Genomic DNA, 25,463 nt, shown 5'->3' with positions numbered 1-25,463 from the left:
TAATCCCCTTATCAACACCCAAAGTGGCCTCCTCTGGACATGCTCCGACAGTTCCATGTCCTTCTTACGTTGGGCACACCAGAACTGTACATAGTACTGGGGGAGGATCCCCTCCTTTGACCTGCTGGCCACACTCCTCGGGATGCAGCCCAGGATCCCGTTGGCTTTCTGGGCTGTGAGTGCTCACTGCTGGTTCATGTTGAGCTTTTCATCAACCATCACCCCCAAGTCCTTCTCCACAGAGCTACTCTCCATCCCTTCTCCTCCCAGCCTGTTGGTGTGCCTGGGATTGCCACGACCCAGGTGTAGGACATTACATTTACGTTTTGTTGAACTTCACGAGGTTCACATGGTCCCACCTCTGCAGCCTGTCCAAATCCCTCTGGATCCATCCCTTCCCTCCAGCATGTGGCCGCACTACACAGCTCAGTTTCATCAGCAAACTTGCTGAGGGTGCCCTTGATCCCACTGTCTGTGTCTCCAACAAAGATGCTGGACAGCAAGTGGAATGAAAAGGAGCATCTCTAGGACTGCTAGCCTTTCCCAGCCCAGTGGGGCACAGGGAGCCAGCCCACTGATCCAGACAGCTTCCCCACATCTCCAAAGCATGTTTGCCACTTCTTGGCCTGTTAAATCTCCACCTGTGGGCAGCCCAGCCTGCACAGGGGCAGGAGGAGGGCAGAGAGCAGCTGGGCTCTGGGCACAAGTTCCAACCATCTGCTGAGACACCTTCCAGCAGAGCTATTCCCACCAGGATGCTGTAGAGCCCCAGGCAAGTGGAGCTGCCCACTGGGAAAGGCAGAAAAGCTGCAGGGCTACAGCAGTTCTGGGAAGGTGAGAAGCAGCAGCAGTACAGTGAGGCAGGGACACAACCCTGGTTGCAGAAGGGCCTCCTGCACAGCAGCCAGGGGCATTATTTGCTTAAGAGACTTTGAAAAGGACAAGTTTGGAGTCTCTGGTCAAACTGGCATCGCCACAGCACAGAGTCACGTTTGCACAGTCAGTAACTCATTTCCCTGGCTCTGGGACTGGGTCACTGCAGCTGCTGAGGCTTTAACTCTCCAGACCATAACACCATGGTCACTCCCCCTTGGTCACAGCTGTGTCCTTCAGCTTCATCACAACAAGCACTGGAAAGCTCAAGTACTGCTGTGTTCCCCCTTCCCAGCAGCTCAGCTCTCCCCTTTGCTGACTGGAGTTCCACACCTGCAGGGGCTGCCTCAAAGCAGCCAGCACCTCTCTAATCTCAGCTTCCCCCAAGGAAGAGGAAAGAAGTGGTTTGAGGTTACTCTTACTGCAAAGTCATGAGTCGCTCCTGAGCCGTCATCTGAAGTGATGCTTTGTGGATGGAATGACTCCAGCCCCAGGAGCCTGCAGTGGCCCCAAGGACAGCTGGGGTTCCCTACAAGGAAGATGTGAGTCCACTTCTGGCTTCTTCTTTGCCAAATGATAGAATTATTTGATTGGAAGGGACTTTTAAGATCATCCAGTCCACCTTTCACTAGACCAGGTTGCTCCAAGTCCCATCCAGCTTGGCCTTGAACACTTCCAGGGATGGGGCAGCCACAGCTTCTCTGGGCAATTTGTGCTGGCTTAAAACCAGGAACCAATCCCATTTGAATGGATCAGCAGCCAGAGTGGCTTCACTCACACTGGAGGCAGCTTTGCTTGGTGAGCAGACACACAAACATCACACACCTCCCCGGGCATCAGCTGGTAAAGATGAAGCAAATCTCAAAAAAAAAATCCACATGGGGCTGTCCTGGCTGCAGAGGATGGATCCTGCCCCCAGCTCCTCAGACCACACTGCTCCCCAGGGATGGCACAAGCTGATCCATCAGCCCACACCACACACTCTCTGCTGCTGTTGGCAGCACCTCATCAGCAAGGCCTTCAGAATCCTGAATCCTTTCCACCTCCATCATTAAATTAACAACCCAAGCATTTGTTACAAAGTGTTATTTATTAGAATATTACATTGCACTTAAAAAATAAGGGAGGTCTGACCCCTGTCATCTTGAACCTACACGAAGGACGCAGGGCCAGACCCACAATAAATATAAATACTATGTACAGTTTATCTAAAATAAATATATAATTTAAAATGAAAAATATCTTGTTAAATAGCTGTTACCCTCCCCCCCCTCCCTCCCTCCTGCGGCGAAGGAAGCCCCGAGCCCGGTGTCTCCTCCCTTTCACAGTTTGTTCCTGGGCACTGCAGTGGACGGAGAGCCGCCGGGCAGCCGGTCCCTCCCACCCCCGAGCCCGCCCCGTCCCCGGAGGTGGCCACGAAGCTCCTGCAGTGCCGCCGCTGCCCGAGCGGCCCCGCCGCGGGTGCCGTCCTGGTGCTCCAGCCGTCCTGGTGCCCCGACGTGCCGCAGCCCCGCTGGTCTCGCCTCTTCCAGGAGGTAGAAGTGCGTTATTAGTGCCGACCCCTGCAAGAGAGAGGCGGGAGAGCTCACAACACGGTTCTGGGCTGCTCTGCCCACAGAGCACGGTGGGGTAAAGGTGCTGGGTCCCACCCAGCCCGGCAGGAGAGCACTCGCACCCACCCAAGCCCCAGCTGCCACTCGCTGCCTGTCGGGGCTGCACCCGGGAGGATGGGAGCCAGCACACCCGGGAGAGGTGGGTAAACATCCCACCCTGTGTCCACCGTGCTTCCCTTCCAGGGACCACGGCACTTTCCCCCCTGGACACATCCACCCCAGTAACCCCCAGGGCAAATGGGACAGTGAGGAAAGCCCTGTTCTGAGTCTCCTTCTCGAAAATTCAGCTCCAATGAACAGCTCAAAATCCCACTCCCAGCACTGTGACAAACATGACAGAAATTCTCCGAAGGCATTACTTCATCTTTACAAAGAACAATGACTTTTCTTTTTTTTTTTTTTTCAAGAAGAGAAGGAGCTGTGATATGTATGGCCACATCTAACGTCAGGGTTTGGATCAGACCAGAGGAAGTTTGACAGCTTTTCAGCACCCAGCCCTGCAGCCACCCCTGGAGTAGAGCACACACCTCACCCACCACCCAGCCAGCCAGAGGAATATGGCATGGGCTGGCAGCAAGATCCCCCTGTGCCCAGCTGCAAGAGCATTACTTGCTCTGCTGCAAGTAATAAGCAGAGTGGGAGTGAAAAGGAAAGGGGTTTTTTACACATATGTATAAATAGAAGCAATATCTAAGGAGGGGAAGTGACTCAGAGGGTCAGAGAGGGAGCAGAACAAGTGGGAAAAAAAAAACCAAAACAGAAGCAGCTTCCCCACTGCCAAACATCCCCAAAGCATGGAGCACTGGGGCAGAGCAGGGACTGGGGGCTAGAAAGGAGGAGGTGGGAGGAATTAAGTAGTCAGAGAACAGGGACTTGGGCAGGAAGGTGAGATAAGAGGGTTGGAGCCCCACAGGGCAGCCCAAGTTCTCCGCCCAAATCCAGGCAGGCTCTTCTCCAGGCTTAGGCTGCCTTCAACACTCCTGCCTGGCTCTGGCACGGGATCCATATAGCAGTCCCAGCCAGCATGAACAGCAGAGCCCCCAGATGTCCACCAGCCCCACTGCTGCCCCCTGCCCAGCCAGGGGCTCACCTCGCCAGCACCCGGCATCCTCAGTGATTCACAGTGATGCCCAGCTTGATTTTCTCTTCGTTTTCTACATCGTAGCCACCCCTCTTGTGACACCTGCGAGGCCAAGCAAAGGGATGCTCAGGGCAAGAGGTCCCTGCCACCCTCCTCTTGCGCGTGATCTTCCCAGGGACACAGATTCCGAGAGTTCAGCCCCATCCCACTCACCTGAGCATCAGCAGGGCTGCGATGATGACGAGACACAGGGAGGACAGGACAACAGCAACCACGGCCAGAGCCGTGGTGTGGTCGTACGCGCTGGGCGGGTGCTCCACCGGCAGCAAGAGGCCGTGGCAGCGCTCTCCGTGATACCCTGGCTGGCATCTGGGCGAGAAAGAAAGTCATAAAGGTTGGTGGTGAGCAAGCACAGGAGGTCATTGTGTCCCCCACACCCCTTGGAAGGCGGTATCTCTCCCTGGTACTCATAAATTAAGTTTCTCCTGCGCCAAGTGAAGACTCCTAGAAAGGTTAAACTCTCCACCAGCAGAAGGCACCAGGGTCTGTCTCCTGCCAGGCCCTCCCAGGCTGCCCAGACCACCTCTGGAAGTAGGAAGGGAGCAGCGTGGTAGCTGGTCCAGTGCTTCCCACAGAGCAGGATGTCCCTGCACACCCTGACAGCCGAGAGGTGCCCCGTCCCTGCAGACTCGGGAGGTTACTCATGGAACAGAAATAACGCTCCCCACAGGGCTGTGAGGCTTCCAGCCCTTCCCAAGCCACAGCCCACTGATGTGACCAGATATATATATCCCTCTATATCCAGCACCACTGACCCTCGGGCTGATGTCCAAGCCGGGTTTAGCCCAGCCCTCCTCCCAAGCTCATAATGGCACATACCAGTGTTACCTCCCAGGCACAGCAGCAGGGCTGCACACAAGTCAGAGGTGCAGGACCCAGCCCAGCAGCATCCTCACTCCACCCCAATCCCCAGGGACCAGCCCAAGGAAGGAACACTCCAAGAGACCCTGTGACACAGGCAGCCAGCCACCAAGAGCAGCCACAACTTAGTGACACCAGTCAACATGAGGCCTCTTTAGGAACAGTTGGCCACTGTTCCTAAAAACCATGATGGCTCTGGGAGATGTCACCCAGGGTTGGGCCACCAGGCTGCAGAGCCCAGCCAACCCCCAAATCCCTCCTGCTTGCCCGTGCCCCAGGTCTTCTTCAGTCCCAGGAATCTTGGCTGTCCCAGTCCCAGGCAGGGGTTCTGCACCCCACATTCTGCTGGGTCACCAACACAATCTGAGTCGGCAGAGATCTCCCTTCACTGGCAGTCCCAAGTCCCCCATGCAAGGACTCAACTTCATGGCAGCTTCCACAGAGAGAAACTAGGGGACTAGAGGAGCTATGCAGAGCTTGATCCCTGCGGATTGCAGGGCATGAGATCCTGTGGGCACCATAAGCCAGGGAGCTATTATCTTCCCTGGGCTCAGGGCTGGGTGGCTCAGAGGATTGATAGTGAAGAACAAAGCCTCTTACATATCTGCCAGCTCAACTCCTGCCCACGTAAGCGGGGATCAAATGTGCACCCCTGGGTATTTCCCGTGGTAGCAAGTCCTGTATCAAGGTGTCCCAGCAGCAGGAAAATGCTTTCTCCTCTGCTTGCCTCATCTAGTCCCTTCTCTCTACCTGTAGTCCAGGGACATGGGCAAGTGGGGGTACACAGCCCTGTCCTTCATCAGGCCAAGGGACAGCTTGGGCATGGCTTTGACAGGCTGTCCCCAAAGGTGCTACTTCCAGTCCTCCACACTGGTGCTACAGCAGCTCATCCCACCTGCACCGGTGCACCCCAACAGCCACAGGAGCCCTAAGCTTTCTGAGTGGGGGATGCAGGGTGACAGGGTCAGGACGAGGTCTCCCAAACCAGACCTGCAGAAGCCCTCAGCTGCCAGACTCCAGCCCTGCACACCATCCTGCAGCCCTCAGCACCACAGGTCTCTGCACAGCAGCTCAGCCGGAGCTCGCCGTGCCGGCAGGGAACGCTGGATGGATCCAGGGCCACGACAGGCTTTGGTGGGGCATGGACACTGCCCAAGAAGCACAAGGAAGAGGCCAAGTCATAGCTGTCCCCGCACAGAGACAGAGAACATGCACTAAAAATATCCTGTTCGTTTTTCCTCTGCCCGGCCCAGAGAATTGAAGGAACCGTGACTAAGGCTCCCCCGGCACAGGCACACGCCAGCAACTCACATGCAGGAGGGAGCTCCCAGCTCTCGGATGTACTTGCACTCGCCGTGAATACAGAAATCCTTGTACTTCCGCAGGCACGGGTCTCTCTTCTTCCCCAGGCCTTTGCCTTTTCTTCTTTTATTGCCGTTCCCTTTCTTCTTGGGAGTAACCAGACCTTGAGGCTTTGACAGGAAGGCAACTGGAAAACAATTTGGGAAGGAGAGAAGGGTAGTCAGAGCAGCTCCATGTGCCAGCCGGAGGGAAGGCAGAGCCACATCCCGGGACTGCTGCAATTGCTCAGCCCTGGCTCCCACTGCCCTTTGTGCCGGGAGCTGCCCCCGAGCCCGGGAGAGAAGGGGGAAAAGGCATTTTTTTCAGCTCCTCACAAATATCATGGCCTTTCTGATTCATAAGAACAATTCTCAAGGAAAGAAAGGAGTTGAGCAGGGGGAACAGAGCTTTATACATCTCAAATGCTGCTATTATATGCACCAGTTTCCACTGAACACAGAACGTTGCTAATTGCCCCTTTATCTGGCCTTTATTTCCCTGATGAGCGCAGGCTTTTCTAAGACCCTATTCATTGCTGTAATGGAGTCTCCTTCCCGTGGGCACAAGGATGCCTTGCTCACCCCAAGGCAGGAATAAAAGAGCAAGCCTGGCTTAAGTTTTGGGTTTGCAGAGCCAAAGAGGTGGGTAGGGAAGCGTTCCCGTGAATTACGACGGTATGTTTTAATTGTGGTGCAGTGACCAGTGGTATTTGGTGCCAGGCCAGCTCCCTGCTGGGTTGGTGGGAACTAGAGCACCAAGCTCCTTGCTCAGACACAGCCTAACACTAGCAACGGTACTGGAATGGTTTTTAAGATATGCAGGTGCCCAAAAAAATCAGCTCCCAGCCTGATCTCACAAGGTGCTGAGATGCTAGAGAGCACTCGCTGGTCCAAGGGGGATTCTTTAGCTCCTCCCAAACCACCGCTTGGTATCTCCGGGAAAGGTGCACTGAGCCCCGGGGCTGCCAGGGAAGGAGAGGGCAGCAGAGTCCAACCTGACAAGTTGTAACCTGCACAATTCCTTCTCAGCCACTTCCTGGCTCCTGACTGAACCAGGGCCTCCCATGCTGGCACACACCGGTTGCACACCTAGCGAAGTTATTTCGACATCCTTCACACTGTGCCTGGGGAAAACCGATACTCCAGGAAACTCTGCGGCTTGGAAGAACCCTCGGATGAGGCTGTTCTGTCCCTGGCCCTGCGGGTTATCTCCCGGACACAGCCAGCAGACACACAGCGCTGCTGACCCCCCCCAGCCACGCCACTGCCACTCCCCCTCCCCGGGGCTCTGTCCCTTGGACAGCCAGAGAAGGTTGGGAAGGTCCTGCCGGTAGGAAAAGCCATCCGGCCAGGGTAGGCAGGGGGTGCTGCCTCTCTCCCCCTGCTCAGGCACCCCGGGGAAGGTGCCTTCACACAGAGGGCAGATCTCTCTGACCGTAGCTCAGCTCGAGGCATCGAGACAGTGCTCTGACAGTCACCAAACCCTTCCGTTCCTCCCAGCCTGCCCGTCAGCCGGCGGTCAGCCCAGGCCCGCCAGATCGCTTGCCCTAGGACAGAGTCCCCTCCTCGGGGGATGCACAGAGGAGCAGGCTGGAGCATCTCCCAGCGGGAGGACACCTGCTTTTCCCCTCGGTGTGAGCGGCTCAGCCCAGTTTGTCACAGTCTGCTGGCACAGCCAAAAAGCAAAGTAAAACACGGGAAAACGTGAGGGTGAGCTGTACGGGGCAGAGCACGCTCCTGGTGCCAGGTACTGCCCTCGGCGAGCCGCGTGTAGGAGGCACAGGTACAGGTACGTGTCAACGCCCCCAGCCCGCGATGGGCCCCGTCCCACCCCCATGAGAGCCCCCGGGACACTCTCCGGTGCCAGCCCGGGAGCCCCTCAGAGTGGCAGTGCCCCCACCGCCCCCGTGCCGGCTGACGAGCCCTGCCGCGGAATGAGGAGCAGCCGGCGTGGGCGGCGGTGAGTCACGGCGGGAGGGCAGCGCGGGTCCCCGGGCACGGCCCCCCCGAGGGGCTCTGCCTCCACCGACCACCGAGCTGGGACCCAGCACCCCTGGGACCCCGACAGCCTCTGGCACAAGCGCCGCTGCTCTGTGCTGGTGCCCCATGCGCTGGCCCGACTCGGGGCTGCTCCCGCGGGCGCTCGGTACCCGGGAACTCCCTCCTCGCAGCGCCCTCCGAAGCAGAGCCGGGGCTGCCGCCGGGGCACCCGCGGGGCTGAGCTGAGCCGAGCACAGCCTGGCGCCTCCGAGCCCCCCCGCTCAGCCCGCGCCAGGACCCCATCCCCATCGCGGCACACCCGTCCCGAGACCCCATCCCGCCCCGGGACCCCTCATCCCGTCCCTACCTCTCGGCAGCTCGCTGAAGTCGTCCCCCGAGGCCGCTCCGCCGCCCTCCTTCTCCGGGCTGCCGCCGAGCAGCGGGGCCGTGGCCGGGACCGGCGCTCCCCCTCCGCCGCCGCCCTTGTGCAGCACCTCGTTGTGCAGCTCGTCCCGGCGCAGCCCGCCCGCCGCCGCCGAGCACACTGCGGGGACAGCGGTCAGATGGGACAGCTCACTCACACCTCCTCCCCACGCGCGACCGGGACCGATCTTCCCGTCTGCTCACACCCGGGGACCCTCCACCCGGGACCGCGTTGCCCAGGACCATTCCCCGACACGTGTCCGGGACCCTCCAGGAGAGCCCGGCGCTGGGATCCGCTGCCGTCCCCACGCGTGTCCGTACCTGCCGCCAGCAGCGCGTGGATCAGCACCGCCCGCCCGTCCATGACCCGCGGGCACACGCGTCCAGCCCCTGTCCCGCTCCGCTCGGCCCCGCTCCGGTGCCCGCTCTCCGGCAGCGCGGCCCCGCGCAGGGTAGAAGGCGGCGGGCGGCGGGGCGGGGCGGGGAGGGGCTGCCCGGCCGCTCCGCCCCCGGGAAGGGCTTCCCCACCGCCCCCAAGGGGGGTTCCGCCGGCCGGGGACGGGAACAGGGCCAGGGCTCCGTGGGGTGTTCTCGCTCCCGGGGAGGACAGGACCTGACCAGCCACCGCCGCCCTGCTGCTGGTGGGCGGTGGGAGCCTGGGAGTCGCAGGGTCCCTGCAGGGCGCAGAGGGCAGGCGATGGACGAGGGACACAGCCTTTCCAGCCTTTTCCTGTGACTGGGAAGCGTGGCCTCAGGCAGGGGCAGAGGAGGGGGGTCCCGGTGCACCCCCTGGTCCCAAGCGCCGGCTGACGGGACGGGTGCCTGGGGTGGGCCGGGGGTGCCAGGGGAGCGAGTGCACCTCACAGGAGGAGCATCAGGTGAGAGGCAGGACCTCAGGGTGCAGGGCTGCACCTCCTCCTGGCCCTGATGGGAAACAGACTGCCATCCGTGCGCCATCCTGCACATGGGAGGTGGTGGCAGCCAGAGGTGGTAGCAGAGACCCTCTCTGTCCCCAAGGCCACCTTTGTGCCCTTAAAGAGCTCCTGTGACTGATAGCATCACAGCCTCATCTCACAATCCCCCCTCAGCCAGCCACTGTCCTTATCCTCATCCCAGCCCTCTGTGCATGGGCACTGCCAGCACTTCCCTGTCCCCTTCACTGGGCTTGCAACCATGTGTTGTGTTTGGCCCAACCCTCAGCCCAGGTGACAGCCCAAAAAACACCAGCACTGGGCAAATGCAGGGTCCTGCCCTGGCTCCCGTTGAGGCCGGCCATGGCCCCTGGCTGGTTCCTCGAGGTCCCAAGCCCCCAGCCCATGGCTGGTTTGGGCTCAGCAAGGCATGAGCAAAATATTCCTGCCATTGTTGTTGGTGTCTCCAAGGAATACCGCCGGATCTGGCACCCCCCCGCTCACGCCCTCCTCTTCTTGCTCAGACTTGACTTTTGCAATTGTTTGCGGGATGTTTTTCCTTCCGCCTCCTCTGGCCATCAGCAGCCCAAAGCCTCTGGCAGCAGAGTGAGGGGGTGGCCTGGGTGAGGGGCTGTGTCCCTGGGCAGCCCTGCGCCCTGGAGCCCGGTCCCTGAATGGAGATGGGATTTTTGCCCTTGCCAGTCCCCTGTCACATCCCAGGGCCAGGCCAGGCGTGCACGGGTGGCGTGTGCCAGCAGCATTTGCCAGCTGACCTGGCACCTCCGGAGAGGGAGGCACCGGCTCACGTCAGCAGCCAGGGAGGCTGTTGGCACAGAGGGTTGGCAGCGGGCAAGGGTGGGGGGTGTGTGCAGGCTGCCAATCCTGCCTGCCTTCTGCTGCCTGCCTCTGCTCCCTGCCCCCTGCCTCTGCCTCCCAGAGCCTCCCATGACCCCTGCCCACCTCCTGCAGCCCCTCACAGCCTTTCTGCCTGCACCTGCTGCCAGTCATGCCCAATCTTATGCCAGGGGGCCACGCTGGGGCAGCACCCACAGGAGGTGGGGGGCTAACACCTGGGAAGGTTTGGGTGCCTCAACCACGTGTCCTGCTGCCAGGGGTCTCCCTGTGTCCCCCACCCTGGCCAAGGGCACCACTCCACACACCATGGCACCCACTGGTATAACAGAACAAACAGTCTGGTGGGCACCTCAGGGCCTGATCCTTGGCCTCAGCTCCTGTAAGGCAGGTACCAGGAGCCCAAGGACTCACATGCCCACCCTCTGCACTCTCCCAAATTGTAACACTGCTGTGGTGGTGCCTGGCCCTGCTCCAGCTGCTCCTGGGCCAGATCCTGCCAGCGCCAGCAGGCTCCAGCACAGCCTACCCGTGCCAGTGCGGGTGTTTGTGGTCCTGTTTGTGGTCCTGCCACTGTGTTTGCACTGCACACAGCCCCGTGGTTTGTTTGCAGAGGGCTGAGGGGGCTGTCACGGTGATGGTGGCCCTGCCATCTCCCCATCCCTGGCAGGGTGCTGTGGCTGTGACCACATCCATCTGCTCCCCCGCCACAGCCCACACAGGTGCCCTCTGTCAGGCTGCAGCCCTGACACCTTCCTGGCCCTTGTCATCACACCCTTACTCCCCTGCTCTGGATTTGCTCAGCGGTGCCACATCCTTCCCCAGCCATGTCCCCACATCCACTTTCCTAAGGAAGAGCTGCACAGCACCCTGGCAAAGTCACTGATGCTGCCACCAGCTCTTCAGGATTGGCCCTGCCATCGCCTCACCAACGCCTTGCAGGGTACAGGTGGGACTGGGGACACTCTACTCCCCAGGAACAGCCTTGTCCATGTGGGTCACCCGGAGCAGGCAGGTGGGTCCCCTGGTCCCAGGCCCAGGTGGGCAGCTGGATGTGGCAGGACCCAGCCACAAAGGGTCCCGTGGGGCTGACCCTGCTGTTTTGAGGTGGTTGTTTTGGGCTTGGCTCCTGTGTATTGGTTTGTGGCCAGTTTAAACCAGTTCACAGCTTTTATAAGGTGTGGGATGAGTGGGATCCTATGAGTGCCAGAGGGAACCCAGGCCTGTGGCTGCCAGTGCCGGTGGCCATGCGAGCCCACGTGCCCGGGGCAGGTGGCACAGCTCTCCAGGAGGCAGGGACCTGCTCACAACCCAGACCAGACTGGAGCAACCCCAGAGCTCCCTCCCAGGCTTTGAGCTGCAGCATCTTCCCCTCCAGGATGGCCCCAGCAGCCAGAGGAGCTGGTGCTGCCCCACAGCAGGATGGAGGGGATGTCACCTGCCCGCTGCTCTTCATCCAGCTCAACCAGCTCCTCAGTACCCCAGAGGGACTGGAGTGGAGGGAGATGGCCAGGTAGGCAAACCTGCAAGGGCCACGCTATGGGAGCCCAGCCTTCCAGCTCAGCTGGAGCCTGGGGCATCCCCCAAAGCCGGTGGTTCCTCAGCCTCATCCTCAAAGCAGGGCTCCGGTGCCCGCGCTGGGCTGACTCACTTCATGGGAAAGGGCAGGGTGTCAAGCAGGGCGGGCAGTGACCCTGTGCGGGCACAGTGCCCTTCCTCCTGCTCCTCTCTGCTGCCTCTCCAGGGCTCCAGCAGCCGCGCCGGGGCTGGGATGTCCCGTACCCCACAGCACCCCTCCTCTGCTCGGCAGGGGCACAGGGACGCAGGCTACGGGGATCTGGGAGCAGCAGTGCGTCTTCCCCCGGGGTCGCAGTCTGCGGGGGGTGCCAAATCCGCCGGGCTGTGGCTCTGCCCAGCCCCCAGCCCCCTTCTCCCCCACGGCTGCCCCGCCGGGCACGCTCTCCCCGTGCAGCACGGCGAGTGCCCCGCGGCAGCGCGCCCACCCCGGGGGACAAAGGGAAGCTCTGTCTGTGCCCGGCGTTAAAATATTTGGCACTGCCTGAGCGTGGAAACAGCTCAAGACACTTCTGTTCTGGCTCCAGCCAGCGCTGCTAATGGCAGGGCCACCCCCAGTCCCGGCGCAGCCAGAGGGTGGGTGGGCTGGGAGCAGCCCTGGGGAGAAGGGCTGGGGGATGCTGGTGGGTGACAGATGGGACATCAGCCGGCACTGTGTGCTCACAGCCCAGAGAGCAGAGTGTATCCCGGGCTGCACCATGGCAGTGTGGGCAGCAGGGTGAGGAGGGGATGCTCCCCCTCTGCTCTGCTCCAGTAAGACCCCCCCAGGACATCACATCCACCTCCTGTTCAAGAGGAGGCCATGGAAATGATCCAAGGGCTGGGACAGCTCTTCTGGTACAGCTTTGCTATGGAGACAGGCTGAGAGAGCTGGGGTTGTTCAGCCTGGAGAAAAGAAGACTCCAGGGAAACCTCAGAGCCCCTTCCAGTATCTAAAGGGTCTCCAAGAGAGCTGGAAAGGGACTTTGACAAGGGCCTGGAGTGACAGGACCCACTGCCAGAGGGCAGGGTTAGATGGGATATTGGGAAGAAGTTCTTCCCTGTGAGGATGGGGAGGCCCTGGCACAGGTTGCCCAGAGAAGCTGTGGCTGCCCCATCCCTGGAATTGTCCAAGGCCAGGTCGGATGGGGCTTGGAGCAACCTGGGATAGTGGGAGGTGTCCCTGCCCATGGTAGAGGGGTTGGAACAAGATGAGCTTCAAGCTCCCTTCCAACCCAAACCATTCTGTCATCCCATGACTGTTGAAATCCCCCCTGATCAGACTGGAGTGAGGTGTGGGTCTGCAGGAATGGGGATGTGACCACCTTGGCTGCCCACCTGCCCCTGCTGCATGAACCCACTGCAGCCCCCTCTGGGCCCCCCAAACCCCATGCTAAGCTCAGAGATGGACACAGGGTCCAGCTCCCACTACCTGGCACGGGACACAGAACTATTTTGCTGCTGACCCTGCACATCTCTCCGGGCAGGTGGATAAAGTTCGAGGAGAAGGTGGAGGATGGTGGGGAGCGCTGGAGCCCACCCCACGTGCCAGCCCTCCCCCTGCACAGCCTCTTCCAGCTGAGGACATGCCTGCAAAAGGGGACGGTGCTCCTGGATCTGGATGCCGCCAGTTTCAAGGAAATAATCGGTACATGGGTAGTGCAGAAGTCATCTCCTGGGATGGGCTGGTCCCTGGAGAAGGACAGGCCATCAGGAGGTGCCTGTAGAACAGCACTGGTGAATGACAGCCGGGCACCTGGCGTGGCTGCTGCTCCAGCTAAGGGGGCTTTTCCCTGGGCAGCGAAGCAGGGGGACTCAGGGCTGTCCCTGTCCCTGCTGCAGACAAGGTGCTTTCTGGGCATCCCGAGGAAGCAGAGCTGCAGCCTGCATTGAGGGAACGCCTGACAGCCCTCCTGCTCCTCCAGCCACGGCACCAGCCCACGAAATCCCTGCTGCAGCTCCTCGCCGAGCTCACCCTCTCTCCCTGCCGAGGTATCCCACCAGGAATCCTTCCAGTGCCACCAGCCCGGGGCAGTGTCCACACCACCTGTTCACTTGCACATGTGGGTCTGCAGGAATGGTTTCTTCCCTTTCTTTGCAGGGAAGGCCAAAGGCAAGTCTGAGCCCAGAGCCCAGCTCTCCAAAACGCCTCTTAAGGAGCAGGTAAGGCAGGAAGGAGCTGGGCTGGGAGCAGCTGCTGCATCCCAGGTGCCCAGCCGCTGCCCAGCCCTTTCCTTTCAGCTGAGAAACCGCTTTAGGAAGAAGGTCCCACCGGGAGCCGAAGCTGCCCACATTGCCGTGGGTGAAGTGGAATTCCTGGAGAAGCCCGTCACTGCCTTCATTCGCCTCAGGCACGGGGTGTCCCTCGGCTCACTGGCTGAAGTTGCTCTCCCCAGCAGGTAACAGAGCATGGTCCATGCCCCTGTTCCCTCTTTGTCCCTGTCTCCCCATTCCCTCCCACACCACACAGGGTTTGGCCAAAGCAAAGGGAATTGCAGCCAGTGCCACATACAGTCCCAGAATCCTGTCTCACTGCTTCCCTTTCGGCTTTCCCCAGCTCCTTAGGAGCATTTCGGGATGGGCTGAGAGCGGAGTATCTGTTGGGCAGCCTGGGAGGGACATCCCCTGGGTCATCCCCATCTGGAGTCTGCATTCCCTGTCCTTAGGAGGCTCTGGATGCTCTCCACTTACTGCCGGGAGCGCGGGGCTGGCGGCGGGACGCAGGTTCGCGGGAGTCTCTTGCCCTCCCGCTGCCCACGAGCAGTGGGACGGGGTGGGGGGAAAGAAGAAGGGAAAGAGGTTTTCCCCCATGGCTGAGGAACGCAGCTGTGAGAGTAAATGGTCCGTGTGTCTCTTGAGCTGGGCGCTTCCTTAGGGAGCGCGCGGAGGAGGCAGGCGGGGATCAGGAGGGACATTGCCACCTCCTGGTCACTCTGCCCAGAGCACCCGTCCTGCAGGAGCTGGGAGGAGCAGGACATCCACCCACCTGCCGCTCTGTCCTAGGTGGCAGATGGGTGGCAGGTCCCCGTGGGTCTCGAGGGTCTCATGACAGCCCTTTGCCCTGAATTTTCCCCCCTCAAACAAGAGGGGAGAGACAGCTCGTCCCTACCCACCCCTTTGCCCATGGTACCATCCCCTTTGGTGGCCATGCCAGGCTGTTCCAAAGGCACAGCCACCACCTCGGGGCTGTCTCCCTCTCAGGTCCATCTCCAAGGTTTTAAGGTTTTCACATCGATGTGGTGCAGATGGCCGGGTGACAGCAATCCCGGGTGGCTTCTGTCACCTCCCATCCCCTTGGAGCAGGCTCCAGGGGACCTCCAGCCCCACATCAGGGCTGCAGCAGGTTCTGCTGAGCCCCACTCAACCCCACTCATGCTACTGGAGGAGTTTCCCTGCCCCCTCTCTGAAGGTTTGCTCAGGGTAGTGTCCTGGAACCACTCGGCAGCCTCAGGGTTCCAGGACTGTAACAGTTTCTGCCAGTTTTGGAAAGGAGGGGAGGGCTTGGTTAAACATTTGGCTGGACTGTCCCTCTGTAGACCTCATTATTTTGCACCATCCTCTGAGGTGTGGGATTTTCACCATATTTTATTAAGGACCCTGAGCTCTCTTCCCAGTCTCCTCCCATGTCTCCCGAGTCCTGTCAAACCTGCTGCCCATGCTGCCAGCAGGCTCTCCTTCCCTAACACTCCTGCATCCTGCCTGTGAGCAACATTCCCGGGAGCATGATCCCACAGACACCCCCAGCCAAGACCTCGATCCCACAGACACCCCCAGCCAAGACCTCGATCCCACAGACACCCCCAGCCAAGACCTCGATCCCACAGACACCCCCAGCCAAGACCTCGATCCCACAGACACCCCCAGCCAAGACCTTGATCCCACAGACACCCCCAGCCAAGACCTTGATCCCACAGACACCCCCAGCCAAGACCTTGATCCCACAGACAGCCAAGGCTGTCTCCTCCTCTGCCCCAAACATCTCTCCCCGCACACCCCCAGCCCCAGTTTCTGCAGACCCTGTGATCCAGTGGGGTCCTGGCATCCCATGTTGTGGGCTCTCCATGCAGTGGCAACCCTCTTAGGGTGGTCACTCCTTAAGGTGGCAGGAGCCCTCCAAGCCTGGCCAGCTGCTGTCCCCAGCATCCCCATGGTCTCCCCTGGGAGAAGCATCCCCCAGGGAGCAGAGGGCTGCTCCAGAGCTGTGCTGTCCCACCCACAGGTTCCTCTTCATCCTGCTGGGTCCCCCCAAAGTGAAAGCCTACCACGAGGTTGGCAGGGCCATGGCCACGCTGCTGATGGATGAGGTGAGCCTGGAGCAGCACCCATGACTGGGATGGGCCTGGGATGGTGACACCGGGGTCTTCTCCTCTGCAGGCTGCAGTGGAGGGCAGAGGAGAGGGTGAACTGGTGCTTTCCCTTGCCTAGGATAAGAAAACTAAGGTTTGGGGTGGGTCTGTAGGATGTAGGGGCACTGGTTGCACTGAAGTGGGTGGGTTTGTTCCTTGGTGAAGGCTGCAGGCTGCGAGGAAGGCTCCGAGGGGCTGAACGCAGGGACATGGTGGCTAATCCACAGCACCTCCCCACAGCTCTTCCAAAGGGTTGCCTGGCAGGCTGAGCACCGAGAGGACCTCATCACAGGGATGGAGGCGTTCCTGGATGAGCTGATTGTGCTTCCTCCTGGGAAATGGGACCCCAGTGCCCGAATTCCTCCGCTGAGCTCTCTGTCATCTCCGTGCAGGAGGTGGGCTGAGGGGAGGGCACCCCAACCTCTGCCAGCCCCTCTGCAGGGTCCGGGGGGGCACACCCCCACCTGTGACATTGAAACTTCCATCTCCATGGGGATGAAGCTGCCCTGGAGCAGGGAGGTCCTCCCAGCTAAGCCCCTCTGACACTCCAGCCAAGGACCACAGCTCCAGTCCCTGATGCTGTTAGTCCTGCTGTCCCACTTGGCAGGGGGTGGCAAAACCACCCCATATGCCCTTCAAAAAGAGCTGCTGGGAATGCTGGGATTCAGCACTCAGATGTGAAGCCCATCCTCTGAGCAGGACACCCCGGGCTCTGCCCTGCTGCTCCAACAAAACTAGTCCTGTGAGCTCTGGCTCCAGGGCTTGCTGGAGGAGATCATGGTTGGGTTGGAAGGGACCTCTAAAGACCACCTAGTCCAATCTCCAGTCTCTCCTCCTCCTCCTGGTCTTTCTCCTCCCCATTTTCAGGGGGATACACAAGGTCCCCCAACCCTGCTGGCACCCCTGTCCCCTCTCCATCCTCCCTTTGCCCTTATAGTGTCCCCTAGGTGCAGCTGGCCCCTGAGGGTCCCAACCTGAAGCCTGTCTCAGGCTCTGTTCTGCCATAGGACCGCTGTGGACCCACCAGACCAGCAGCCCCATGGCAACGGGGGCATGGCAGCAGCTGGGGACAGAGCCAGCCCAGGGCACCCACGCTCTGGGGAGGAGCTGGAGAGGACGGGCAGGTGGGTGCCTGGAGGGACGAGGTGATGGGTGACGGATTGGGGGCAGGGCACTGGCTGTCATGGGGCCACCAAGCCCCTCTGAGCTGGTGTTTCCCAGGGAAGGTGACTGTGTGGGGGGTGATGCCCAGCTGTGGGGGCTGCTCTGAGACCTCCCTCCTCTCCTCTGCCCCAGGCTTTTCGGGGGGCTGCTGCGAGACATCCGCAGGAAGGCACCGTGGTACTGCAGTGACTTCTCCGACGCCCTGCACCCCCAGTGCCTCTCGGCAGTGCTCTACATCTACCTGGCCACGGTCACCAACGCCATCACCTTTGGGGGCATGCTGGGGGACACCACTGCCAACATGCAGGTCAGCACAGCCCTGGGGTGCCCGGCACCTACCCGGAGTGCTCAGCCCAGCCCATGGGGCTCCTTGGTGCCCACCTCCCACCAGCGCTCCTGGAGCATCCTGAGCATCAGCCCAATCCTCCTCCTTCCCCCAGCACTGACCCTGCACTGTGCTGCTGGGAGGGACAGGCCCAGGACCCCCCTCCCTGCCGTGTGCCTGGCACCCCTTCCCTGCATTTCAGGGGGTGCTGGAGAGTTTCCTGGGCACGGCCTTTGCTGGCTTCATCTTCTGCCTCTTTTCGGGCCAACCCCTGACCATCCTGAGCAGCACCGGCCCCGTGCTGGTCTTCGAGCGCCTCCTCTTCTCCTTCAGCCAGTGAGTTCCCTGGCAGGGGTGAATCCTCAGGCCACTGTCCCCTGGATGGGGCACGGGCCACCATCACTGCAGGCAGGTGTTGGTTGTGAGGTTTTGGGTCACTCTTCCCCCCAGGGACCACAGCCTGGACTACCTGGAGTTCCGCCTCTGGATTGGGCTCTGGGTGGCCTTTTTCGGCGTGGTGCTGGTGGCCACTGAGGCCAGTCACCTGGTGAGGCACTTCACCCGCTTCACCGAGGAAGGCTTCTGTGCACTCATCAGCCTGATATTCATCTACGACTCCCTGAAGAAGATGCTGAGCCTGGCAGACGCCTTCCCCATCAACTGGCAGTACCGGCTGGACAACGTCACCTCCTACAGCTGCACCTGCAACTTGTCCAGCCCCGGTGAGCCCAAGGGCTGCAGGTGGGTGGGGAGCAGGAGGCTGCTGCCTCAGGACCCCACTGGAAACCTGCTGCCTGGCCAGAGGCTGGAGGAGGCTGTTTAATCCCATCCTCATCTGCCCGACCACATTGCACCTTCCTCCACTTCCCTCCATGTGGTCTGTCCATCCATCCCTGCCTCCTGGAACTGTCCTGCCACCAGACAGGGCAGTGCCAGGAGCACAGAGAGCCTTGGCCTGGCTCCTGTGGCTCCAGGATGGGGGATGGCAGGGGCTGGAGGGGTTTGCTCTGCCATTTCTAGCCCAGTCTGTAAACCAGAGAATGTTTCCTGGGGCTTGAAGATGTGTCCACAGTGACCCTGGAAACAGTGCCCACACCAAAAGGATCAGTGCTAGGCCAGCCTGGGGACAATGGTGCATCCTCCCTTGGTGCTCCCTTGGCACCAGCCAGGCCCAGGACCTCCAGGATCCCATGAGGCCCCACGCAGCATCCCGAGCCCTTGGGGAGAGCCTGAGGACCCACACTGATGGCAGCAGTGTCCCAGTTATCCCTGATGGAGCCAGCAACACCCTGACCCTCCTTCCCCTTTCAGGTCACAGCTCTGCAGGGAATGACACACTGCTGCCCTCGCCCCTGCTCCCCCCACAGGTACAGCCTCTGCTCCCAGGCAGGTGGGCGAGGGGCTGGGGTGGGCCCAAAGTGTCCACACACAACCCCTCCTCACCTCCTGTCCTGTCCCTGCAGCCTCCTGCCACCCCAGAGGGGCTGAGCAGGACCCAGTGCCTGGACCGAGGCGGGCACCTCCTGGGCACCAGCTGTCAGTACGTGCCTGATGTCACCCTCATCTCCTTCCTGCTCTTTGGGGGCACCTTCCTCTCCTGCGCCGCCCTCAAGCGCTTCAGGAGCAGCCGCTACTTCCCTGCTGGCGTGAGCATCCCTCTGCCACCCCTGTGGAATGGCCACCCATCCCATCGGTGTGGGGATGGCTCCAGGGGAAGCTGCTAGAGCAGCCCCCACCCCAGGCACCCCAGGAACCCTTTCCATCTCCACGTGCAGGTGCGGAAGCTGGTGAGCGACTTCGCCATCATCCTGGCCATCCTCGCCTCCTGCGCCGTCGATGCCGCCCTGGGCCTGGAGACCCCCAAGCTCCTTGTTCCCAGCGAGCTGAAGGTGCTGGCAGGGTGGGCACGGCACTGTCAGGGCGTGGGGCTGTGCCCCCTACAGTGGCAGTGCTGTCACTGTCCTTCCCACTGCCAGCTCCAGCCCTACAGGGGTGTGTGGGCTCTATGAGCAAATGAGAAGGGGCTGAACACATCCCATGCTCTGTAAATAACCTGGCTCAGGCCCAGACTGACCCCATCCCTGTACAGCTCACACTGGAGCGAGAGCCACAGGCTCACCTCTGGGCTTGGGCTCCCTGCCCTGGGTGTGTGGCAGGGCTGGCAGTGGCTCAGAGCAGCCCATGCTCGCTGCCACCCCCCTGGGCTCACCATCATTGCTGCCCAGTGCTACCTCTTCCACCTGCTCCTGCAGGCACATGCCCAGCTCCTGGCTTGTGGTGTCCAAGAGCAACCCCCTGCTCTGCTACAGCCAGGATGTCCTTGTAGGGAATGTGGTAGGTCACGTTGCTCAGGAGCATCCCCAGGATAAAGGAGGATGCTCTTCCTCTCCACATCCCTGGGTGCCTGTCGGGCTCCAGCCTGGGCACCTGGGGCTGGTCCTGTCGCCCCGCTGTGCCACACAGAGGTGGGTGGCAGCTGCCATGACCCTTCTGCTCCCCACAGCCCACAAACCCAGCGCGGGGCTGGATCATCGTCCCCTTCGGAGCCAACCCGTGGTGGGTGTGCCTGGTGTCTGCAGTGCCTGCCATCCTCGTCACCATCCTCATTTTCATGGACCAGCAGATCACAGCCGTCATCCTGAACCGCAGGGAGTACAAGCTGCAGGTGAGCAGGGGACGGGGAAAGGACCCAGGTCCCAGCTGGGCCCCATGGAAGCAGCTGGGGCAGAGTGGGACCCCAAAACAGCCAGTAGGGTGGGCAGACCCCAGCACTGCCCCTCTGATGCTGCTGGGGAGACGGCTCACCCCCAGCCCTGCTGCCTCTCCCCCTGCAGAAAGGAGCAGGCTTCCATCTGGACCTCCTCTGTGTCTCCCTGCTGATGGTTGTCACCTCTGTCACCGGCCTCCCCTGGTACGTCTCAGCCACCGTCATCTCCCTGGCACACATGGAGAGCCTGAGGAAGGAGAGTGAAACCTCGGCCCCTGGCGAGCACCCCGAGTTCCTGGGCATCAGGTACACGAGCCTGGGCCCCGCTCGGGGGGACCCCTTGCCCGTGGCTGCAGAGCCAGGGGACAGGGACATGCCCACCCTGGCCATCAGAGCCGGCTTTGGGGACACTGGTGTCTCCCCAGGGATGCTCCCATTCCCTGTGCCCATCTGAGCTGAAAGGAGCAGAGACCCCAGAGCCAGGAGGGCAGGCAAGGGGGTGGGCTCCCGAGGGACCCCTGTGACACCTGCACTGCCACACACAGGGAGCAGAGGCTGACAGGCCTGGCCGTCTTTGTCCTGATGGGAGTCTCCGTCTTCATGGCCCCCGTGCTCAAGGTAGGGAGCCTGGGTGCTGGGTGAGCCTCTTTTCCTAGGCAGGGGGTGGCCATATCCTGCAAGGCTGGGGAGTTCCTTGTTCCAGCCATCCAGGGAAGCCTGGCTGGCAGGCAGGGAGCTGTGCAAAGGATTTGGGCCAGGCAAAGGATTTGGCTCCTGTGCCACAGGAGGGTGAGCACACCAGGCACTGTGACCATGTGTCAGCTGGCCACTGTCCTCATGCACATTGGGGTCCCCTGTGCTCCCCAAACACACCCCACCATATCCACACTGTCACATGGAGGTCCCAGCCTGGCTGCTGTTGGTTTTCACCTGCTGCTGCAGTAGGAAAAGCCCCTTCAGTGGCCCTGGATTACCTGGGGGCAGGTGGGAGGTGCCTTTTCCTTGACCTCTCTCCTCACCCCTGAGGCTGCCCTTGCACAGCCTTTGATATGGGCCCCCCAACATTCTCATCTCTAAACTGGAGATACGTGGAACTGAAGGATGGATGAGGAATTGGCTGGATGGCCATGTCCAGAGACCTACAGTCAGTGTCCCAACATCCAAATGGAAACCACTAATAAGTGGTGTCTCCCAAGGGTCCCTACTGGGACCAACACAATTTAACATCTTCATCCAGGACACAGACAGCAGGATGGAGCTCGTTTGCAGGTGGCACCAAGCTGAGAAGTGCAGTGACACACCTGAGGGATGGGATGGCATCCAAAGGGACTGTGGAGGACACGGGCCCACGTGAACTTCACGTGGTCCAACAAGGGCAGGCTGGGCTGCTGGGAATGAAGGAGGCAAAGGCTGTGGACATGCATGGGGGCTTTTACACAGGACAGGACACTTGGCAGGCACAGCCCCCCAGGGAACAGCCCCACTGACCCCCCATCCCGCTGTCTTGCAGCACATCCCGATGCCGGTGCTGTACGGGGTGTTCCTGCACATGGGGGTGGCGGCGCTGAACAGCATCCAGGTGAGGGGGGGCTGCACTGGGGCTGCTGGTGGGGGCTGCTTTGGGGATCAGGGGGTTTGCTCAGCACCAGCTCCCACAGCAGAGCCCAGATTTTAGCTCTGCAAGATGTGCAGCCTGTGTCCCCTGCCAGGCCCAGGACAAGGAGGGGGAAAAGGACCTTTCTGGGGCAGAGGGAAGGGAAAGGGAGGTGTCTGGGATGCTGAGGAGCTGGATTAACTTGTGCACTGATGGGTCAGGTGGTTTGGGAGAAGCGGAAGGACCAGTGGATAATCCAGACTTGCTCTCAAAGCCACAGGGACTTCCCCACCTGGGAGCTGGGGACCTGCTGGTCCTTTGGCCTTGGCATTTGCTGCTGCTGAGCCAGCTCTGTTCTTCTCCTGAGAAATCCATGGAGAGGAAAAAAAAAAAATCCCCACTCCAGAATTATCTACGCCACTTTTCCCTCTAAACAGTACCTCTTCCTTGCAATTATCCTGCTTTGTAGAACAGGCTGGGAAAATCCCTCCCTCCCTCTGCCTGGGAAACCCAGAGCTGTTCTCTGGAGGCTGCAGCAGTTTCCTGCATGTAGGGAGTTCCATCAAGGGCTGTTATCTCACAATTAACCCATTAAGGCCACCTTGAGTCCTTTTGTAGAGGTCTGCTTGGAAAGTGTTCCCCCTGGCCTGGGGAGGGGTGGTACCGGGACCACCGGTCTTGCAGACAAACGCCCTGTCCCAGCATCGGCACAGAGGGCAGGAGGGCTGAAACGCAGACACAAGGGCAAAACCCCATCCTGCCGGCCCCGGGGCCCAGCAGGGAGGTGGAGGTGTGTGACCCACCCGCCGCCCTCTCGCTGCAGCTCCTGGACCGTGTGCGGCTGCTCCTGATCCCGGCCAAGCACCAGCCAGACCTCCCCTACCTCCGCCACGTCCCCCTGCGCCGGGTGCACCTCTTCACCGTCATCCAGCTGCTCTGCCTGGCCCTGCTCTGGGTCCTCAAGTCCACCACGGCCGCGATTATTTTCCCGGTGATGGTACGACACCCCTTGAACCGGCAGCGCTGCCTTGGGGTTGGGCTGAGTGCTGCCCACCCCAGTGTGGAGTTCCTTTGGAAGGGGACACGTGTGCTGCCCACCCCAGTGGGGTCCCTGGGATGTTCCTTTGGGAAGAAACAGCAGTGCTGCCCACCCCAGTGGGGTCCCTGGGATGCTCCTTTGGGAAGGGGACACGGGTGCTGCCCAGCCCAGTGGGGTCCCCCTGGGATGTTCGTTTTGGAAGAGTCAGAGGTGCTGCCAAGACCAGTGGGGTCCCTGGGATGCTCCTGTGGGAAGGGGACATGAGTGCTGCCCACCCCAGTGGGGTCCCCGGGATGCTCCTCTGGGTGCTGCGCTGGGTGGGGGCACCTGGTGGGGTCAGAGCGTGGCTTTGCCACCATCCTTCACCTCTCGGGGTAGAGCCGTGGGGTTGTCCCTGCCGGGCAGGTGCGGTCCCCCGGAGGGGTGACAGCGGGGTGTGACAGGGCCAGGCCGCCCTGTCCCCCGGCCCCGGCGGTGCTGAGCCGTGCCTGTCCCCGGCCGCAGCTGCTGGCGCTGGTGGGGATCCGGAGGGGGCTGGAGCGCGTCTTCCCCCCGCACGACCTGGCCTGGCTGGACGGGCCCCCGCCCGGGCCGGGGGCGGCGGGGACGGAGCGCCGGGAGCGGCCGGAGCGGGGCGGCGGCGCCCAGGAGGTCGGTGGTGCCCCGGGAGCCCCGAAGGGCCGGGCCGGTGGCGGGGCTGGCGGGGGGGGCGCCCGGGGGTGGGCGCGGTGCGACCCCGACCGCCCTGCTCTCCCCCCGCAGCTCGAGCCGATGAACCACCCGGGACCGCAGATCAACCTCTCCGTGAACTAGCGCTGGGCAGGGCGGGGACATCGCCCCGGGCGGGGGATCGCGGGGCCCAGGAGCCCCAAAATCCCCCCAAAGCCCCCCTAAGTCCCCTCGGCCCCCCCGCACCGCGGGACACGTGGCCGCGCGGTGACGTCACGGGGGCGTGTCCGCAGGGCGCGGAGTGACAGCGCGCTCAGCCAATGGCGCCCCGCGTCCGGCAGGGGACGGGGCGAGCGGAGGGGGCGGGCTCTTCGCCTCGATTGGCAGCCCCACGGTCCAATCAACTCACGGTGCAGGCGGGCGTGTGACGGCGCCTCGCGTGACGGAGCCCCTCAGAAGGGTTTGAAGGGAGGGCAGTACTAGGGCGCGGCAACACCCAATCGGAAGGCGTCAGACGCCGCGCGTCGTGAGCGACACCCCTCCGGACCAACCGAAACGCGCGGCTCCCGGATGCGATTTGATCGACAGTGCGCTCACCCTATCAGCGCTCTCAGCCCCGGCGAAGCCCCTGATTGACGTCCCCATAAACCAATCAGCTCGCGGAGAGTTCAGGAAGCGGGGCGGGTCGGCACGCTCTGACCGCCTGGGCGTGCGCTCTCAGGGCAGCATGCTGGGAGCGCGTGACGCGGCTCTGACTGACGCGCCCCGGGACCAATAGCGCGGCGCGGCCTTCCCGGCGCGCCCAATGGGCGCGCGCGGAGCGGGCGGGGTGGGCGGGCGCGGCGGCCGCGGCCGGGGTAGGGTGTGAGAAGTTAGTGGCGCTGCCGCGGTGCCGTGAGGGGGGAACGGGAGACGGCCGGGCCCGGACCAGCGCGATGCTCACGGACGGCACCGCCGCCGCCGCCGACGAGGAGATCGACTCGGTCGCGCCCCGCGCGCCGCCCGCCGCCGCCGCCGCCGCCGAGCCGCCCGCCGCGGCCGGGCCCTCCCCGCTGGGCCTGCGGGCCGTGCGCCTCTTCGGCGAGGCCGGGCCCGGCGGGCCGGGGGGCCCCGGCGCGCCCGCGGCCGGAGAGGCCGCCCTCGACTTCAAGCTGGCGGCCGCCGTGCTGCGGAGCGGCGGCGGGGGCGGCGGCGGCGGCTCCGGCAGCGACGAGGACGAGGTGTCCGAGGTGAGCGATCCCGGCCCGCCCTCACTCCCTCCCCTCCGCTCCGCCGCTTCCTGACAGGCCGGGCCGGGCTCCCCGGGGCCCGCCCGCCGCGCACCCGCCGGTGCCGGGGCTGCCGCGGCCATGGGCGGGTCCCGCGCGGCGGGCGCGGGGAGGGGGCGGCGGGCGCGGGGGTCGCGCCCCCCCGGGGGTGGCCCGGCCCCGCTGCCTCCGGGATGTGCCCGGGAGCGGCTCCCAGCTGGAGGCGGGTTTGGAAGGGGGGACGGCGAGAGATCCTGCACCCGGAGGAGAACAAAGTGGAGCCGCCCCCCCGCCTACCTACCCCCTGTTGCTGCCCCGGGCTGGTGGTGCCCAGGCGCTGATAAAATTCCTCTCTGCATTATATATATATAAATATATATATATATATCTATATCTGTGCACACACACGCTTTTTTGTGCAATAGCAGTATCTCTTGCCCAACAAAATGGAAGAGAGGGTAATGGAGGTGCCTGCCTTTGATCTTGCAAACCTGCGCGGAGTTTCAGGGGGAGGCTGTGGGGGAGGGAAGGACCGGGGCCTTATCCCGACCCACACGGAGCATTGTTGGACCTGTAAAACTGAATCTAATACTGCTTTGTGTAGCCCAGGGAGAGAAGGTAAAGGAAGGCTTTTATCTGTCACTGCTGCCCGCTCCTCCTTCCCCAAAAGGTGAATGCTTGTTGTCTCTTTTACAAGAGGTCACAGAAGCATCACAACCCTTTCTATAGTTTTAGTGGAAAGCAGGAGAAAGTGGCTGACACTCCCAGGCTTGTTGCAGTGCCTGTGTTTTGGGCTTCTGCAGGAGGAAGGAATTGGCCAAGGT

General features: G+C 61.9%; 3 protein-coding genes across 17 annotated transcripts in view; 2 read left to right on the top strand and 1 right to left on the bottom strand.

The window, feature by feature from the left end:
* Positions 1–1,944: 1,944 nt before the first annotated feature.
* On the bottom strand, positions 1,945–8,664 carry HBEGF (heparin binding EGF like growth factor). The gene is made up of 6 exons (XM_051793748.1): positions 8,553–8,664; positions 8,176–8,352; positions 5,800–5,977; positions 3,781–3,936; positions 3,577–3,669; positions 1,945–2,435 (listed from the first exon to the last, which is right to left on the bottom strand). Exons 1-5 carry the CDS (start codon positions 8,593–8,595, stop codon positions 3,597–3,599), a joined length of 627 nt encoding a protein of 208 aa, XP_051649708.1. The 5' UTR covers positions 8,596–8,664; the 3' UTR covers positions 1,945–2,435; positions 3,577–3,596.
* Positions 8,665–11,166: 2,502 nt separating this feature from the next.
* On the top strand, positions 11,167–24,096 carry SLC4A9 (solute carrier family 4 member 9). Its single transcript, XM_051793761.1, has 20 exons — positions 11,167–11,507; positions 13,036–13,196; positions 13,391–13,540; positions 13,650–13,711; positions 13,790–13,947; positions 15,768–15,852; positions 16,135–16,289; positions 16,902–17,018; positions 17,191–17,365; positions 17,586–17,719; positions 17,834–18,105; positions 18,695–18,750; positions 18,847–19,029; positions 19,159–19,272; positions 19,887–20,048; positions 20,218–20,396; positions 20,636–20,708; positions 21,601–21,669; positions 22,508–22,681; positions 23,228–24,096. The coding sequence occupies exons 1-20, from the start codon at positions 11,194–11,196 to the stop codon at positions 23,534–23,536; spliced, it is 3,102 nt and encodes a 1,033-aa protein (XP_051649721.1). The 5' UTR covers positions 11,167–11,193; the 3' UTR covers positions 23,537–24,096.
* Positions 24,097–24,234: 138 nt separating this feature from the next.
* Positions 24,235–25,463, top strand: part of ANKHD1 (ankyrin repeat and KH domain containing 1) — a 99,484-nt gene continuing 98,255 nt past the window's right edge. For all 15 annotated transcript variants that reach the window (XM_051793677.1, XM_051793675.1, XM_051793674.1 and 12 more), the window contains exon 1: positions 24,235–24,621. In XM_051793677.1, coding sequence (XP_051649637.1) covers positions 24,328–24,621 — 294 coding nt within the window. In that variant the 5' untranslated portion in view covers positions 24,235–24,327. The remainder of the gene's footprint in view (positions 24,622–25,463) is intronic.

This window comes from Manacus candei, unplaced genomic scaffold (genome assembly GCF_025592945.1).
Source record: "Manacus candei isolate 608988 ecotype Guabito, Panama unplaced genomic scaffold, ASM2559294v1 h1tg000037l, whole genome shotgun sequence".
Lineage (NCBI taxonomy): Eukaryota > Metazoa > Chordata > Aves > Passeriformes > Pipridae > Manacus > Manacus candei.
Note: the sequence above shows the minus strand (reverse complement) of the source record. Positions and strands in the feature narration are given on the sequence as shown.